This window comes from Platalea leucorodia (genome assembly GCF_965183815.1).
Source record: "Platalea leucorodia genome assembly, chromosome: 4".
In the NCBI taxonomy this organism is placed as follows: Eukaryota; Metazoa; Chordata; class Aves; order Pelecaniformes; family Threskiornithidae; genus Platalea; species Platalea leucorodia.
In genome coordinates, this window is record NC_138826.1 from 51,379,458 (window position 1) to 51,395,818 (window position 16,361).

Below are 16,361 nucleotides of genomic sequence, written 5' to 3' on the forward strand. Positions count from 1 at the left end.
TGTGGTGATGAACTTTACGGTCTCATTAGACGGGTTTGAAGTCCTTGTTTAAAATATACCAGGTGTCTTTTCATTAAGTGGTCACAAGTCACAGGACACTGGAGGAAAGTAGCTTTTCCTGTAAGGGTTAGTGCTATTCATCTTGTCTTAGTCTTTCACGCTAAATAACTTTTATTTTCACATATTTTCCGCATATGTGAAGCTTGCCTTAATTCCAGTCTTTTTATGGTAAAACATCTTGGAATAAAAATTAATTTAGTTTGGTAACAAAGTCCTCTGCAAAAAAAAAAATTCCCCAAATCATATGCAAGAGCTCATCTTTCCCCATGCTGATATTTGATGCAAAAATATATTCGCTGTTGTTACCCGGAGCTATCTGTAGTCAGCTCTGTAACCCACTGAATTTCCGATGTGACAGAACATGAAATTCCCCAGTGTCTGTGATCCAGCAGATGTTTCAGCTGACAGATGGAAATTCGGCAAGTTGTGAGTGCAGCCTGCAGAGCCCGCGGGCTGGGCTCCCAGGTACAGCCTGACCACAGGCGATCAGAAGAGAAACCCTCACCAGACACAGCGCGCCACGAGTCAATGTGGCAGCCCTCTGTGCAGCTCCGTGGACACACCAAAGGAGGGAGGGCCAGTGCCTGAGAGAGCGAGGCTGAGTCCTGCCAACAGCCTGTAAAATAGTTCTCTAGTGGCCTGCCAAACCATGCAGAGCGAAGCACAGGTTGAGAGGGAAGGTAAGCCCTTCTATCGCAAACGTAAGGAGAAGCATTGCATGGAACCTGGTTTGGTTTCCTCCCATGTGGTAGAGAAATCGTGAGTGAGTATAGACCTGTGCTGGTACATCCATGAAACGTATCACAAAGCGGTACTGGATGTCCTAGCTCGTGTCTGGTAACACCTTACCAGGCTGTGTGTGGCTTCTTTCTCTCAGAATTGTAATGATCATGACATATTGGGAGGCTTAAGCAGCACTTCAGCATCTGTGAATCAAAAGTATTTTTGTAAAGCAGAAAGTTAAGGGAAAGCACCGGCACTTAGCACAAGGAACATCTACTCTTCAACAGAGTCTATCAGACTGCGTTTACACTGTGACGTGAAAAGGAGATTCAGGGTCAAGGTTGGGAGCCTACGTGTCCTCCGGCCACATTGGGGATGGTAAGGTCAGCAGCAGGTTGTGACCAAAATACTGTGCTGTGCTTAAAAAGCACAAAATTAATGCTGATGGACTGGAAGGTTGTGCACTCGGGCCCAGGCTAAAGCAGGCCTCCTCTTGAGCATCTCAAGATTGGCCTGGATCTGCATCTGAGAGTGCAGTTGCATCTAATTGGTCAGATTGGTGGCTTAGACCCGAGAAGGAGCTTGGCCTGGAACTAACAGGATTTATACACTGACAGCACAAGCATACTCTGAAGTGCTGCTGCAGTACAAATAATACATCATAATAATTAATCACTACAGACAACAGCGAGATAATTATTTAAAATCATTGATATCTCATTCTGTGTTTTTCCCTTAGCTTAGGAATCAGCATTCATGACAGCAAGCTCTCTTATTTTGATTTCCTGAGAGCAATTGATGATGGCAGAGCATCTAAATACCAACAGAGACAAAAGCAGGCTGCACCACCTGCAAGCTTTGCAGCGCTCAGCTTAGAACAGACCCTAATTAAGATAAAAGAAATAGTTGCATCATCTTATGATTTGTTGTACAAGGTAAGTTTCATGTGGTCACCGCATCTTATTTTAATCTCTGTTTTTTTCTGCCTGACTGGGGACTAACCCAAAGGTTTCAAAACTTTTCTGCTATTATTTGAGTGCTACCAACAACCTTGGCCTGTGTAGAAAGAGCATCTTCTGACAACTGCAGACTTCTTAATTGATTGTATTCTGTTAACTCCACAAAACAAGCATATCAAATCAAGCCTAGAGGTTTTGTGAAGATAGGATTGGAAAGGAAAAAGCAAATAACAAATTACCAGGACCCTTCCTCTCTTCCCCAAACCTCTTTTCCTTCTCCAGTTGTCTGTAAATTGTGTACCAAGCATGTAAATATAATGTCTTTCAAATAGCTCGGTTCAGTTTCCTAAGCTGAGACTTATTATATGTGGATATAATGTGCTACTGCAGGCAGGCATTATGGTTTTATCAGTGTGAGATGAAAGGATCACGCAGTAACTGAGGATACAGACATATGATCAGATGTGAGCACATTATAGTGGCTGCAGAAGTTAGCACCTGTCAGCTGGGGCTCTGCAACTATCTGTATTTATGCTCTTGGCCACTTCTGACTCTGACACAGACAGATAAGGTGCATTAGCTGTTGAGCAGCAAGTTTCCTGTTTTTTCCACCTGTGAAATGAGAAAAATAAAAATAACCACTTCTGTCGAGAATTTTGAAAGCCCTGAATGAAAAAACACTGTGTATTAAGCAGTCTTAGACTGTTGTGTTGGAGTCTACTGAAATGCAGCAGCTTCTAGACTAAATAATTCTTGATGCCACAGTAAGATTGTTTTCAAGCATGGGAAAGAATAATCAAAAAGACCTTGAAGGAAACATTCCTTTCACAAAGAACCGTAGAGCCATCTCATCTGCACCTGCAGTTTCAGGTCCAGTTTAAGCTCATGGCTTTAGAGGCGGGCTTATGCTTGCAAAGATGGCCTCGCTACCCCCGTCTCCCCAGCAATGTGGTCCTCCCGCCTGCCTTGTGTCAAAAGCAGTACTCGTCTTCCTGCCCAATGACCCGGGTCAGGGAACTTCAACCTGACAAAAGCCTCATCAGTTGTGTGTGGCCACGGGAGAGCTGCTGCCCGCCCAAGGGAGGGGAAGGGAACAGCGGCTGGGAAGACGATGGGGGCAGAAATTCCCTGTCGTCAATGGCTGCATTTCTGAAATCTCAATCTGTGGACTCTGTCCTGCAGTTAAAAATAACACAGGCTTCCAACAAAGACGTCACTAGTGAAGTCACTGGTACAAGCACCCAAAAAAAAAGTAGTACCATGGGAGATGCTGTTTCTTTACAAAAATCTCTTTTCACACTATTTGGAGACTCCTGTGACATTTGCAGACTTACTGGGGTCATGTTCCCATTTTTGGCCAGATAAACTAACTCTTGAACAGGGTACTGAAATATTTATATAATCACTTTACATTTTTCATAGTTAGGGGAAAAAAAAATCCTTCTTGTGCTCTGCATTATTGAAATAAGAAATAGATAAATTCAATAGCAGAGGTTAGTGTTTGTTAAACTTTAGTAGAAGACAGTATCTGTCCTCTCGTCCCTGTGTGTCTTGGGAATGGAGGTCACAGTTCTGTCTCCTGAGGATATAATTTGAAAATGACTTTTGGCATGAACAAATAGTCCATTTAGTCTTTTAGGATACCATTTGGTGGTTAATATAACTTCAGGGACCAAGGGATTTTCTCCATGGAGAGCCAGACTTTGTCCACCATGCTATAGAAAAGCAGAACATTTTCTCATTTCCCTTACTTGAGAAACTAAGGAAGTTCTCAATTTTCTTCTGAGCCATTTTTTGAGTAATAGTTGCTGCCACCTATGTGATGGAGGATTCTAACGACATAAGCTTATAACAAAATATTTTGTTACAAGGAGGCAGATCTGAAAGCCCAGTTCCTAGAGTCCAGCTAGTTGGAAAAAAAGAAACCATCACATCCCATCCACAGCATTTCTGCAACTGAATACAGACCTTTGAAGTTTCAGAACAAATAGTTTAAGAGTTCAGGTGGATCCTCTCTGTCAGTATAATAATTTCCCATTCATTTTCACCATACTCGGTACAATGCATACTATATACTCAATGCTTTGTTTTTCCCGTAACTTTCAGTATGTAAGCAAAGATGAAACTTTCATATTCAGAAGTTACAGAATCCTCTTTAGTGATCAAAGGATTCCTTTCCAATGTCCTTTGGATATGGTAGCATTTGTTTTGCCAGTAGATGTGGTTCATGTACGTTAAAATATACATTTCTAAACCCATTATTTATAACAGTTCTAATGCTAAAAAATAAAAATTGCTGTATTACACCAACATACTATAGTGTTAGCAGACTAATAGGACTTTAACCTGAAGTTTTGAAAGGTGTAATATTCATTTACATTTATGTAATCAGTGATTTATATGTGCAGCATCATAAATAAGGGGCAGAATAGAACACAGGGGCATGGTAAGTTAGTATCAGCCAGGCAGAATGAGAGTTGATATAACCCACAACTTTTCTAGACCTTGGTATTTCTGCCACTCGTTTGGACTACTCTCTTGCATACCTTCTGCTGCAACTGTGCTAAACTTAATGTTTTTCCCCTGGAAAACCTTTGGAAAACTCCCATGAAGAACAGGCTGGGCATTTTGTGCAAGGGAGGATAAGAAGAGAGCAAGGAAGGCTTCAGGATGAGCTGGAGCTAATGAGGATGGAGGACTATCGAGTCCTTTAGGGAGTAGAAAGCAAACTTGCCCCGCCAGGGACAAAGGGACAGTCATTTGGGGTGCGGGGAACAAAAGGCAAATTAAATATGCTCAGGTGAGTTTAATTTAAAATATTTTTATTAAAATTATTTAAGGCAGCCCTTAAATATTTTTGTTTGTTTCCTCTCTTATCTTAATGACTACCTTTTCTGGAGTGTTTGGATACTTGATATAATGCCTTTTTGCTTTTACTGAAGGTTGTTGTTTATTTCCATATTTATATTTACATGTGGCGCAGAAATACAGGTTATTTTTGGCTTATTTCAACAATTGCTTCTCATTTTTAAAAGAAAGGAAAGCTTCAAACTAAGTAAGGTTCTGAGAACTGTGTTTTGTTTCTTCTTGTATAAAATACCTGCAAGCAAAAGGCATATGGGTCTCAGGTATTTCCCTGTGAACTGCGAAATGGTTGCTAAAAAAGACTTCTCTTTTGGAAGGTCTGGGTTTGCTTAAATAATTTGAATTCTTGCTTCTCAGGCATTTTCTCTATTTGATAAAGAAGGCACTGGAGTAATTAAAGCACTGGAATTTCGGCAAGTACTTGACCATTTCTGCTTTAAATTATCAGACAGACAGTTCAGGCACCTTCTCAAGAACCTTAACCTTTGTGAGGACTTCACAGTAGACTGGAAAGTTTTCCTGAAAAACATAAACCACCTCATAGAGGTAAGAAGAGCTACCGAGCTATAATATATTTCTTTAAAAGATACAATCATCTGATGTGTTAGAAGTGACTGACTGACTAACTAACTGAGCACGCAAAATTCACATATCTTTCTGTTGATCTCAGTTGAACTCCACTGAAGCCCTTGTCTCCTTACAAAAGGCTCTCAGAAGTTAAAAGTCAAGTCTTGCACTCGTGTAGATTGAGGGCTGTACATGTGGCAAGCTGAAAGCATGACCACAGATACAACCAGATTGCCCCAGTGGGGTGACATAGGATGTGGGATATCCAAATATGCCCAGTGATCCCTGACCTGCCTAGATGGACTGGCAGGGGCTGGACAGAAAATTGAGTGGATTGGGAAGCCCACCAGGTTCTTGGTGCCAAACAGTAATAGCAGCGTAGATGTAGCAGGACGGTCAAACACAGAGATTAGTCAAGAACAGAGAAAATCTTGACTGCAGCCACGGACAGAGTCTTCTGATGCTCTGAATATGCATGTCGCCACAACTCAAATAAAACTAGAGTTGCTGTTTCTCTGTGGCAGAGGTTCGTGTCCGCAGTGCCTCCCTTGGAGTCATTCACTTGGTGCAGACTGCAGGAACAGATCCTTCAGTTCATAATCACATCCTTTTATCAGCTCAGCAATCCTTACCATGTTTGTAAATAAAGGAACATTATCACAAGGTGTAAGTAAAAGAAGTCTCTGTCTTACTTTAATTTCACAGTCCTTCCCTTTTCTCTGGCTTCTCCCCTCTTAGTCTGCCTTAGCCAGCGGGATGTGGGTATAAGTAGATCTGAGGGTGCAGGAGTCCAAATTACATTACTTACAGCTCATTTCTGAACTTGGCTAAGGATGTGAAAGCTGGTTACTAGCTGGATAAAAGGCAATTCTAAAAAAAAAAAAAAAAAAAAAAAAAAGTAAGTATTAACTTGCATCTTATGCTCTAAGAAGTAACTATGTTTCATTTTCAAAAGTATATGCTTGAAGCACAAATAAAATGAGAAAAATAATAATCATCACCCAATGGAAAACCATATAAAAAGCCTACCACTTTATTGCCATGGCGATAATAGAATGTTGTGCTAAACAAATCCGTATAGAGCTATACGGTGATTAAATCTTGTGTCATAAAGTAGAAGCTTGGAAAACCAGGGAGATCTGTCTCAGCCTCTTCGTGTCGCGAGTCAAAGTCTGTCAGGCTTCAAATAATCGCAGGGCTTGAGTGATTCACGAGAGGAGGGACCACAGGTTTCGAATGAAGGAGGACCCATAAACAGCTCCAAACACTTGTAATGTGTTGTAGGCTTTTGTAGCGGGTTAGAGACTTTACCTATGCAAGTTACCAACAGGCATAACTTTACCAAAGTGCTTATTATAAGTGTAGCTTTACTTAAAATTTTATAAGGTTGCTTAAATGTATTTTATTCTCTGTAAATTTAGCATTAATATTTATAGTAGTGTAACTGTTACTTTGTCCTTAGTGGCAGGACTACATTTAATTATAGTTATTTAAAAAATAGTTGGGGATTTTTAAATATTTATATTTTCAGCTTATTAAAATTAAAATGCAATCTTAACAGATATAATAGATTACATGGTTCTCAAGCGTAAAACAGTGGAATACTTTGTACAGGCTAGAAAATGGCGCATTTCCCCCGTCCTGCTTTTATGCCGATATAAATTCAATAAGCTTCAACTGAGTCATACCAGCACAAAGACCAATTGTATGAAATATAACATATCTGTATGATTATTTCAAGAATGTATTTGTGTGCTGTAATACTGACCCACCAGCAAGCTTTCGTGTTAACTTTAGAATAGGTAGCTGCTTTTGTTAGGGAAGGTTTTGCTGTAAAGTCTTCGCATCCTCAAAGTAGGTGCTAAGCCTCCTTAACAACTTGACAAGCTGCGCAATTCCTGGGATCAAACTCCGCAAGAGTGTACATTTTAACCTGAAGTCTCTTTAAACAGTTAGTCCTTCCAGACCCCAAATACTTTCCACCTCAGCTTAGCAAAAAAGTAAGCTACCTCCACATCTTTCAGGAGGTACTTGGTCCATGACAGGACTGGAGCCTGTACTGCTTTTTTCAATATTAGGCATTCACCTTGAACAGTTTTCTGTGCTGTGTTTGTTAGGGGTAGAAGGGATAAATCCATCATTAAAAACTCAAATTAATCCACAAGGGAACATTTTTGAAAAGACAAAACAAATACAAACCAGGTTCACAGTGCTGGTTCAGCTTCCAGATGCTCTCCAATCTCATGTTTTCATTTTGGGTTCAACCCAAAATTTCCCACGCCTTTGCAATTTCATCCCACCCTGGGTTCACACGTATTCCTGGGCTCCTGTGCAGGTTCTGAGAGGAGGCTGGTTGTTAAATTATTCACTTCATCCAAACACACTACAATTTTGGCCTCTAAAGTATGTATCTAAATTAATGAGGTATGCAATGCATTCAGGCACGTTAGGAAAACTGATCATTATACTATACAATTTGATCACTGAAGTATATTAAAAAGTAACAAGTAAAGTATGCAGCTTGATCATTAAAGTATGGAAAATTTACTGAACTAGTGAAGTATGAGCCTGGGATGACTTTTGTCTCAAATGGCACCTCATAAATAACACCCACAACCACAAAGGCAAACATTCACAAACCCAAAAGCCATACAGGTTTAAGTTGTATTTTTTTCCTTAGAAAACAGCTGAATAAGGGGAGATGAAAAAAATCTTGCGGAAATTATTTCTAAATGTTTTATGCATCACATGGATCTTTTGATGGCTTTGACATATGTTAATGAGCTTTACGTTCTGATTAACTCTCTAGAATACACACTACAGAGCTGTATATGAGCAGATGCCCACTGAAATACAGCTCTGTAGAGCTGTAGGGCTATACTATACAAAAATAGAATTAAAGAAATGTAAAGTATTTTAAGCAATATGATTGCATCTTAATATTCAGATAAGAAAGAGCCAAGGTTATGGCACTTAGCTTGGATGTTGCTAACCAACTGCAAGAAGAGCTGAGGAAGGAGACAGAGAGGACATTGTCTTAGGTGGGACGCTATTAACCGCCAGTGGGCTCTCTGGGGATGTTTGTAGAAGTCCAGACCCTGGAGCTTGGAATATGCATTGTGAACTTTTCTTGACTGACCTGCCAGTCTTGTGATTCATAAGGCCTGAGTGGAGCTCTTCTGCATTAAAATAAGCAGCTAATGCAGTCCAGCTTAATGAAAGCTGCACTTGGGAATCAGACACCCCCCACCCAAAAGAAAATGTACTCGCATGTCATTACCCACTGTGAGCTATTTCAGATGTGGAAGGGGAAAAAAGTAAAGAACATGTTAAAAGCGTAAGTTCAGAGCATGCTGGTCAGGTCTAGAACAGCAAGGTGTCCATACGGGATCAGCACAGCTGCGCTATAGTGGGGAGTATATGGGGAAAGGAGAGATTGTGATCAGGGCCAAACAATTTGTTGTTTAGCCTTTCTGGAGCCGAGAGTGCTGAGTGATTTGCTGCAAGCTTAGTAAACCTTCACCTGTCAAGTCCAGCAGTGAGTAGAAAGAGAGCAGGTCAGGTTGAGGAGATGACAGAAGGAAGGGACAGATCATCACTTGTGCCCATTCAAGGGCAGGAACTGAGGTAACGAGGGGTTCGCTGACACGTGTGTCTTTCAGCTGACAAAGGGAATTACTGGAGTGAGTGGAAATATATTCAGCAACGCTTTTTTTTAAAAATGTGATTTCATCTAAAATGATTAAATTTGGAAATCAGATTGACGTCCAGGACTTCTTTGTAGAAAAATTTGCAGAACATTTCAATATCAAATCAGGCATTTGATTTAGCTTCGTCCTGAACTTTCTGTTTCCACACTAAATTCTCCATTTTTGTTTGTATTTAGCTTCCTGTTCTGAGTTTCTCTGCGGTCTGTCTTATGCTGCAGAGTGCCTTCTTCACCAGCTGAGTGCATTTTGTTTTCAGCCAGTTCCATCTAATCAACCTTCCTGCAAAACTGCTGGCTTCTTTGTTCATCCTTGATGCTCTTCCTGACAGAGAGAGTATCCTGCTTCTCCTTGGACCAGTACCCATGAGAGGATTCCCCTCAGTATAGCAAGTTCATGTCTCTTCTTGAAGCCTGGCACTGTGAGAACTGTACCTCCAGCTCCCAGGACTGAGGTCCAGGACTAGTTTCTGCTATTTGCTAAAAGCATGGGTACATCGTCACTGTCTCCATCTTTGTTGGGCATATTTCTGGTGGAGAGTCTACAGAGCTAAAGCCACTTCCTCTCACGTCACATTGCTCTCAGCGGTGGCTGCTACAACCCCTTCCTGTAAAATACAAACAAAACAGCTTCTTTGTGATCTTGGAAACTATTCCTAAATCAACAGAGGAGACAGCACTGACACAGCTTACCAGCTCCATGAACAGAGGGTGGCTGTGCTGTGACTCCCCAAACATTGATTTACCTGCAAGCGATGAAGTGCACAGAGTGCAACTCTACAGTGTATCTATCTATCTGTTGTAACCATATCGGTTTGGAGCTCAAAAAAACCAAACACAACAGAGAAGTGACATCCTCAGTCTTTCCGCAACCTTGCTTCCTCAATTCAGCAGTGTTACTAACCCAGCCCCTGTGCACTGTGTTCCGGCGTGGGGAGCTGAAGTTCATTTTGCTGCCATGATCTACCTGTGAAATTGCAGCAGGAATATGTAAGGACCTGCTCTCCAGAGGTGGTGCTTTTCCCTGTCTTGGGGGTGGGAGTTTTACAGGTTTATTCATTACTCAGTGTCCTCATCTGTTGAACCTCTGAGCCCTCCTGTTCTGGGCCACTGGTTTGATCAGACAACTGACTGTCATCAGTCATGACCCCTGGCACCAGCAGCAGAGATTAGCAGGCCTGCTGATTATGTCCCTGCCCTCAGTCAGCAGCGCCACAAGCTTTGTCTGTCCTCACGCAGAACAGCTGAGCTCCAGGGAAATACCCCTTCTGGCATACCTGCATGTTTGCATCTATTTTCCAGTGTTACATGTGCTTTAGGCTGAGAAATGTTAAAGCTTTCCTTATGCCATGATCTAACTCCATGTTTCTCTTTATCCATAGCAAAGCTGGTTTGAAAATTCCCCTTCCTTGCCCCTGCTCTCCTGTGCAGTGCCCTCGCCATGACTGCAATGTGCTGTCCCTCATTGTGCCAGGATATCTGGTTTGGGATCTTTCCCCATTGACAAGCCTGCCAACGCCACACCCCTCTTTCCTTCTCTGTTCTGAGTAACGAAGAAAAGGGTCTAATGCCATTTTAAAAAGACAAATTGTTCCTTGGGATGGAAGCCTTTCACTTTATTTGCTAAGAGTAGAGGAAAAGGAGAAAGTAGGGATAATGGAAAGTAGGGAACGTAGTAGTAGACCATCAAGCGTACTGCTGATGGGCTAGACACTGCTGGGAAGACAGAGGAGCGGAGAAGCCTCACTGTGGCTCCTGCTTCTTTACCCAGTTGTACCTAGGCTTAATATTTCATAGTTATTTAACACAATAGGCATTTTAATTATATTTAGAGGAATGTGGCTTTTTTCTATACAAGGCAGAGGTTGGCACGTGGGCCACCTTTGACTCCTTGTGTCAAATCATTTTGTCAAACCATCGTATACCATTACATATTTTAAACACTACTGAGAGTATTTTATCCTGCAAATGTGACCTCAAAACTTGAATCTGTCTGTTGCAAACAGTTGGTCAAAAGGAAAATGGTACATTACAGAATGACCCTCAATGGAGTTTTCATCTTTTATTTATAATTGGGTTTATTATGGCAAGCTCTTGTTGCACACCAGCTATCAAATCCTCAGCAGGCGTAAATCAGCACTCAGGTTAATGGAGCTAAACTGATCACTGCCAGATGAGGATACAGCTCTACTTGTAACCCAGGGATAAAATACAAGCTTCTCTATAGTGCCGAGACTCTGAGAGCTAGAACAGGCTGGCTGGTGAATTACTGGTTAGCTGAACAGAAGAAGAAAACGCATTTCCACCCCAATCCATGCTCAGACAACTAACTCTGCTGCTTCCACACATCTTTAGGGAAGAGCATTTATGGAAAACAACTTGAAGATACATGTTGTTAGGGTAAAGGAGGGCCCATGGGCGAAGGACAGAAGCCACTAAAGCTGTGTAAACTGTCAAAAGGATGATTACTTCTGGCAAAGGTCATTCTCACGTACAAAGAGGAAAATGCATCCTTTTTCAGGGGAAGATATAAGGGCTTTCTTGTGTAAGCTGTTTCCCAAGACCTTTGCTTTCTGAGCCTCCCCAGAAAGCAAGAGGGGTCAGACTTGTGACGGGCAGGGAACAGGACCAGAGAAATCGTAATTTATCTTGATGTACCGATTTACTTTCTAATTAAGAATTCCTCTTAATAGAAAAATCTTCCAGAAACAGGAAGGAGCTGCAGGAATGGTGCTTCACTGAGCAGGTGTGGGTGGCAGAGCCTTCTTTTATTACTAATCAGCATAGTTATGCCATTTATAGAAAAGGACATGAGGCTGTGCAAGGAACTTTCTAAAGAAGAAAAATACACCCCTGCTTTGAACAGCAAGCGAGCTACATAGGGTGGCCCATAAGAAAAGCCTCGTAATAATGCCTCCCCTCTCTTGGCAAAAGCAGGAGGTGAAAGTGGATTTACACGGTTCTCCCAGGGCGCTCTCAGACTCTGTTAGGAAGGGTGAGAAAGCCTGTGAAGAGCTGAGCAGGCCAGTCGGGTAATCTGGACTTCACAGCTTACGGCGGCAGCTGGCACGTGGCCGTGGTGTGGGGCAGGGACGGCTCAGAGGCCGTGCGGCAGTCTGAGAAGCCACGAAGCGGGAGCGGGCTGCAGAGTCCCGGCCCCTGAATTCTGAAGGGATGTACATACAGAGCCCGATGGGACGAGTGGAGCACATGGCAGCAAATATCAGGAAATCCCTGAAAGAGAAGTAACACCTTTTTCATCCAACAAAAACCTTTCTGTAAATGGTCTGTAAGCACTGCTAGGACATACGCTGCACAGCTCTGAGACAGCTTCGTTCCCGTTGCTCCCTTTCGAGGCTGAAGTGAGACACAGCAGACCTAAGAAATGTAGCCACGCTGTGTATAAGGTTAGTTTCAAATGGAGAAATGGCACTTCAGTGTCCAGAGTCTGAGATTTTAGGCTCCAGATCCATTATTTCAGCTAAAGGAGATTATTTTAGCAGCGTGTGATAGAGTCATAGATACACACTGAATGTACTAACTGCATGTGGTAGATGAGTGTAACGCAATAACTGAATAAGGTTTTCTAGTTTTCAATCTGTAGTTAGCAGGAAGAGCAAGTGATGATTTTTTTTTGTTGTTGTTGGCTCTCTAACCGTTTTAAGATCAAAGCTCATTAGGTCTTATGAAATAAACAAAAAGCTCTTGAAATTAAATATATTAGGAAAGCTTACACTTACAAAAGATGTTTCTTTAAAAGGTTGCAGGGCAGTAATACTTTCCCTAAGTCTTTGGCTTCATTAGAATAATTAAAAGGGGTGGTGCAGTGTTTTTTAGCTGCAGTAATGTCAGGCAGGCAGAAGGTGCGCCCTGTGCTGGACCGTGCCCGGCAACCTTCGTTTCCTGGCTACGGCACAAACTGGCTCCCACGTCTGCATGCACGATTCCTCTTCTCGTATTTCTTCTCTTAATAATAATGCAGCCGTAATGTCTGTCCCACACGTATGTTTTATGTAAAGCATGGTTAATATTGAAAAGTGTTATTTTCATCTGAAGATAGTGGAGTCTTTCCTGATTAGGAGGCAGGTTTCTTGCAGTTCTGTAAGAAACATATTTTCTTTTCCATCCAGTTATAATGATCATGTGAGACGTGACAAGGAAACAGGAGCGCAGGACCAAAAGCCATCTGTTTCTTTTTTGGTATTTCATATTGCATGGAGCAAGAAGGTGGCAAAGCTTATATGCTTAAACATGGGGGTATAAAATATGATAGTAACATTTAACATGCTGTAAAGAAATGTCTTTGAACCAAAACCAGAATTTTTTTTTTGTTGTTTTTACCAGGACCCGTTACCACAGCTATAGTAAAACTGGCTCTGCCACTTGTGTTTGTGAAAACTTCGCTTATAAGATATTTTGCATATTTAGTTTAGACAGTACAGTGGGTGGAAAGTCGGCTTCCATTCCTGAAAATAAGTAGTTTCTTCTTCAAAATTCTAATACTGCTTTTTTTAATCATTATTATTCCACATTGTGCCATTCCCGAGACTACTTTTATAAGTAAAACTTGATTTCATTCTAAAAACTGAAGTTTACTGCTAATTCTGGAGGTAGAATGTAAATGTTGAATCGATTTCATTGATATTTAACTTTATGAAATGTAGCCCTTTGCATGCACAGTTAGACTTTTGGTATTCTCAGGTATGTCCATACCAAAGCCTAGCGGTGCTTTACTCTGCACTTTATTCCAACCAAGTGTATTTTGCCCTTTTTCTTTCTGCTTGCCATATGACCTTATACTGTATTTACCCAAAGTGTGGATTTCCACCCTGCAGAATGCATAAGGGGGGGTTACTTAGCAATAAGCTCCAGCGGTGGGTTTTAAAAGCCGTACACCGGTGTTAGATTTGAAAGCAACACACTGAAAAAAAGGGGTTGTGCACAGCTTGTACTAGCATTGACACACTCGTACCCAACCCCTTCTCTGCTTTCCCCTCACATATTCTGTACCTTTGCAGCCTTCAACTGCATCGTTTAGCTGCAGTATCCCTACTGTGGATGACCAGAATAAAAAGTACCGCCGTAAATATACCTGGAACTTAGAAAGGAAAGGGAAATAATTGCCCTCTCTTTCATCTCAGGACCGAAGTGCCTTTTCAAAGAGATTTCCACTGCGTGCTAAAGACTATTCAGATGAGAAGAATACGTTTGGGATATTTGGGCTAGTTAGTGCTCACTTCCCTTTTTTCTGCATTAACAGAATAGCCCTCTTTGTAAGATCACCCAATTTTTTAGACCTTTGTAAAAGTTTAGGTCAGTCTTGGAGTCCTGTGCTTTTGTTGGCCTGTCACCAGTTGGATCCCGTTTATAGAGAGTCTATTTTTCCCTTAACTACTTGCATAGCCCCTTTTCTCTTTTGTGGTGCAAGCCAGAATTCCTGGAAGCAGGTTTTACTGCCTGCGGGATCTCGAAGGCCGCCTTCTCCATGGACGTTTCCCTCTTCAACTGGCTGAATGCCACACTGCGATTTATAATTTATTCAGTGGATCCATTACTGATTCTCTGTGTATGTTTTTTGTCTAGACTGAGGAAGGGCAAAAAGTCATTCCGCCTAAGTCTTCTCAGGAGCTGTCAGAGAGAGGCATCCTCTCACAGATACAAGAAGTAGTAACTGCTGGTTTTAACACAATTGCACAGGAGTTTAAAGATATTGACTCTTCAAAAGATAATACAGTATCAAAAGAGGAGTTCTGGGATATATGTAACCGACATTTTCAGCATCTGAGTGAAGAACACGTAAGAAAACTATATTATTTTGTCTTGTTAATTTAAGTGTACAACTGGGTAAATTGGCTTTGGCTAGAGACATGCGTTTGCACACTGTTGTGTATGGGCAAGTAGTTTAAAAATTTGGATGAAATGAAAATGTTTTAAGACTATCATTCCGTGAACAGTTGTTGCTACATTTGTGGGAGATTATTTTTTTCCTTATCTCTGAGTATGGTTATGAACTATAATAATCGCAGGCTTTCTAAAGCAAAGTCACGGAGATGCTATTGCTAATAGTGAAGGTGTGAATTTAAAGCACAGTAGTTCTCTTTCACTAGTTCTTTATCTGTATATTTGCTATTTTAAAAGTTTCTTTTTTCAGTTTTAAGTTAATCCACTTCCAGTTGATGGGGAAAAAACCTTCACAGCATGGAATAAAAAGTACTGCCACGGGAAGCTAATGCAAATTCCTTTTTCTCAGCAGCTATTTTGTCCTGCCCTCCTTGGACAAAGAAAGGGGCAAGCATTTGACATTTCCCGGCCACCTCTCAGCTACTTTTCTGGGTTAAAGATTCCCCCAGATTAGCATCAGCAGAGTTGATGTAACCTTGAATTTAGCTTGAGTGACTGAAGTCATGGCATGAATCTGGCAGCACAAACCATCCGATTAGCCCCATGCTAATCTCAGGGGAACCTGGGAGGCCAGTCTTTCGTAAGATTCTGCTTCTGCTGGACTTAAAACGAAAAGAGCCATTTTTTATCTTTGCTAGTGCTGGTTCAATGTGATTTTTCCTACTCCAAACAATAGGTGAATAATAAAACAGAGGGAACCTTGACTAAAAGATTTCAGATTTTACTTAACAGCACTCTAACCTTCATGCTCAGGACTGCATCAATGCCATTTGGCAGCAAACTGAAAGACAAGACACACAGCCTTCAAACTCATATGCACATCTGCACTACAGAAAATTATTTCAGCACTTTGCTCATTCAGACATATCCTCTGATTTCTTGGCCCTGTACTTCCCAGCAACATTTTTGACTACAAATTGCAGACAGGAGTGGGGCCTGCCTGTAATTATAGCAAAGATATTGCACAGTCTGCCATGTTAGCAGGTGGTGCTATGCATGTGCAAAGTTGCAGATGAAAGCACTGCAAAAAATCAAAATATTTTCCACTTCCCCCTTGAAAACAGCAGAAAAAAATGCAAATGACCTGTGTGCTCTATTCCTAGTAGCCCCACTTCTGGTGAGGTACTAAGTGCAAGTGCCAGATCTGAACCTGGAGCCTCAACACCAGGTGAAAACAAAAGCGAAAATGTGGTGATACTCTTTCCTCATCCCTGGGTACCGCTGAGCAGAAGCACCAGGGTGAGCTCGCGGCTGACCCCCGGCCAAGGCAGGAGAACGCACACCTTCCTGAGCTGTGAGAAATCTCGTTTTTTTGGTTTTTTGGAAGCAGTAAGGCAAGCATCTCCAAGCTGAAGAGTCCTCCAGACTAGATCCTGTCTACTTTACGCTCAAGAAGAAGCAAAGGGACACAGGAGCTATTTTATACTTAAAAGAACCTCAGACAAGTGAAGAAAAAAAATCTTGATAGAAACTGTCATCCATAATAGCAACGAGAAGCAGGCCTGAGGAGCCTCATTTATATAAGCAGCAGCCTCTGTGTGAGTGAGACTCAAGCCCTGTATCTCCAGAGATATTTTGAT

General features: G+C 41.6%; 1 protein-coding gene across 1 annotated transcript in view; it reads left to right on the forward strand.

Annotated features, from left to right (window-relative positions):
- Nucleotides 1-16,361, forward strand: part of EFCAB6 (EF-hand calcium binding domain 6) — a gene marked incomplete at both ends in the record, with an annotated part of 107,012 nt that overhangs the window by 80,367 nt on the left and 10,284 nt on the right. The window contains 3 exons of the mRNA XM_082310186.1: nt 1,523-1,718; nt 4,965-5,153; nt 14,464-14,676. Coding sequence (XP_082166312.1) covers nt 1,523-1,718; nt 4,965-5,153; nt 14,464-14,676 — 598 coding nt within the window. The remainder of the gene's footprint in view (nt 1-1,522; nt 1,719-4,964; nt 5,154-14,463; nt 14,677-16,361) is intronic.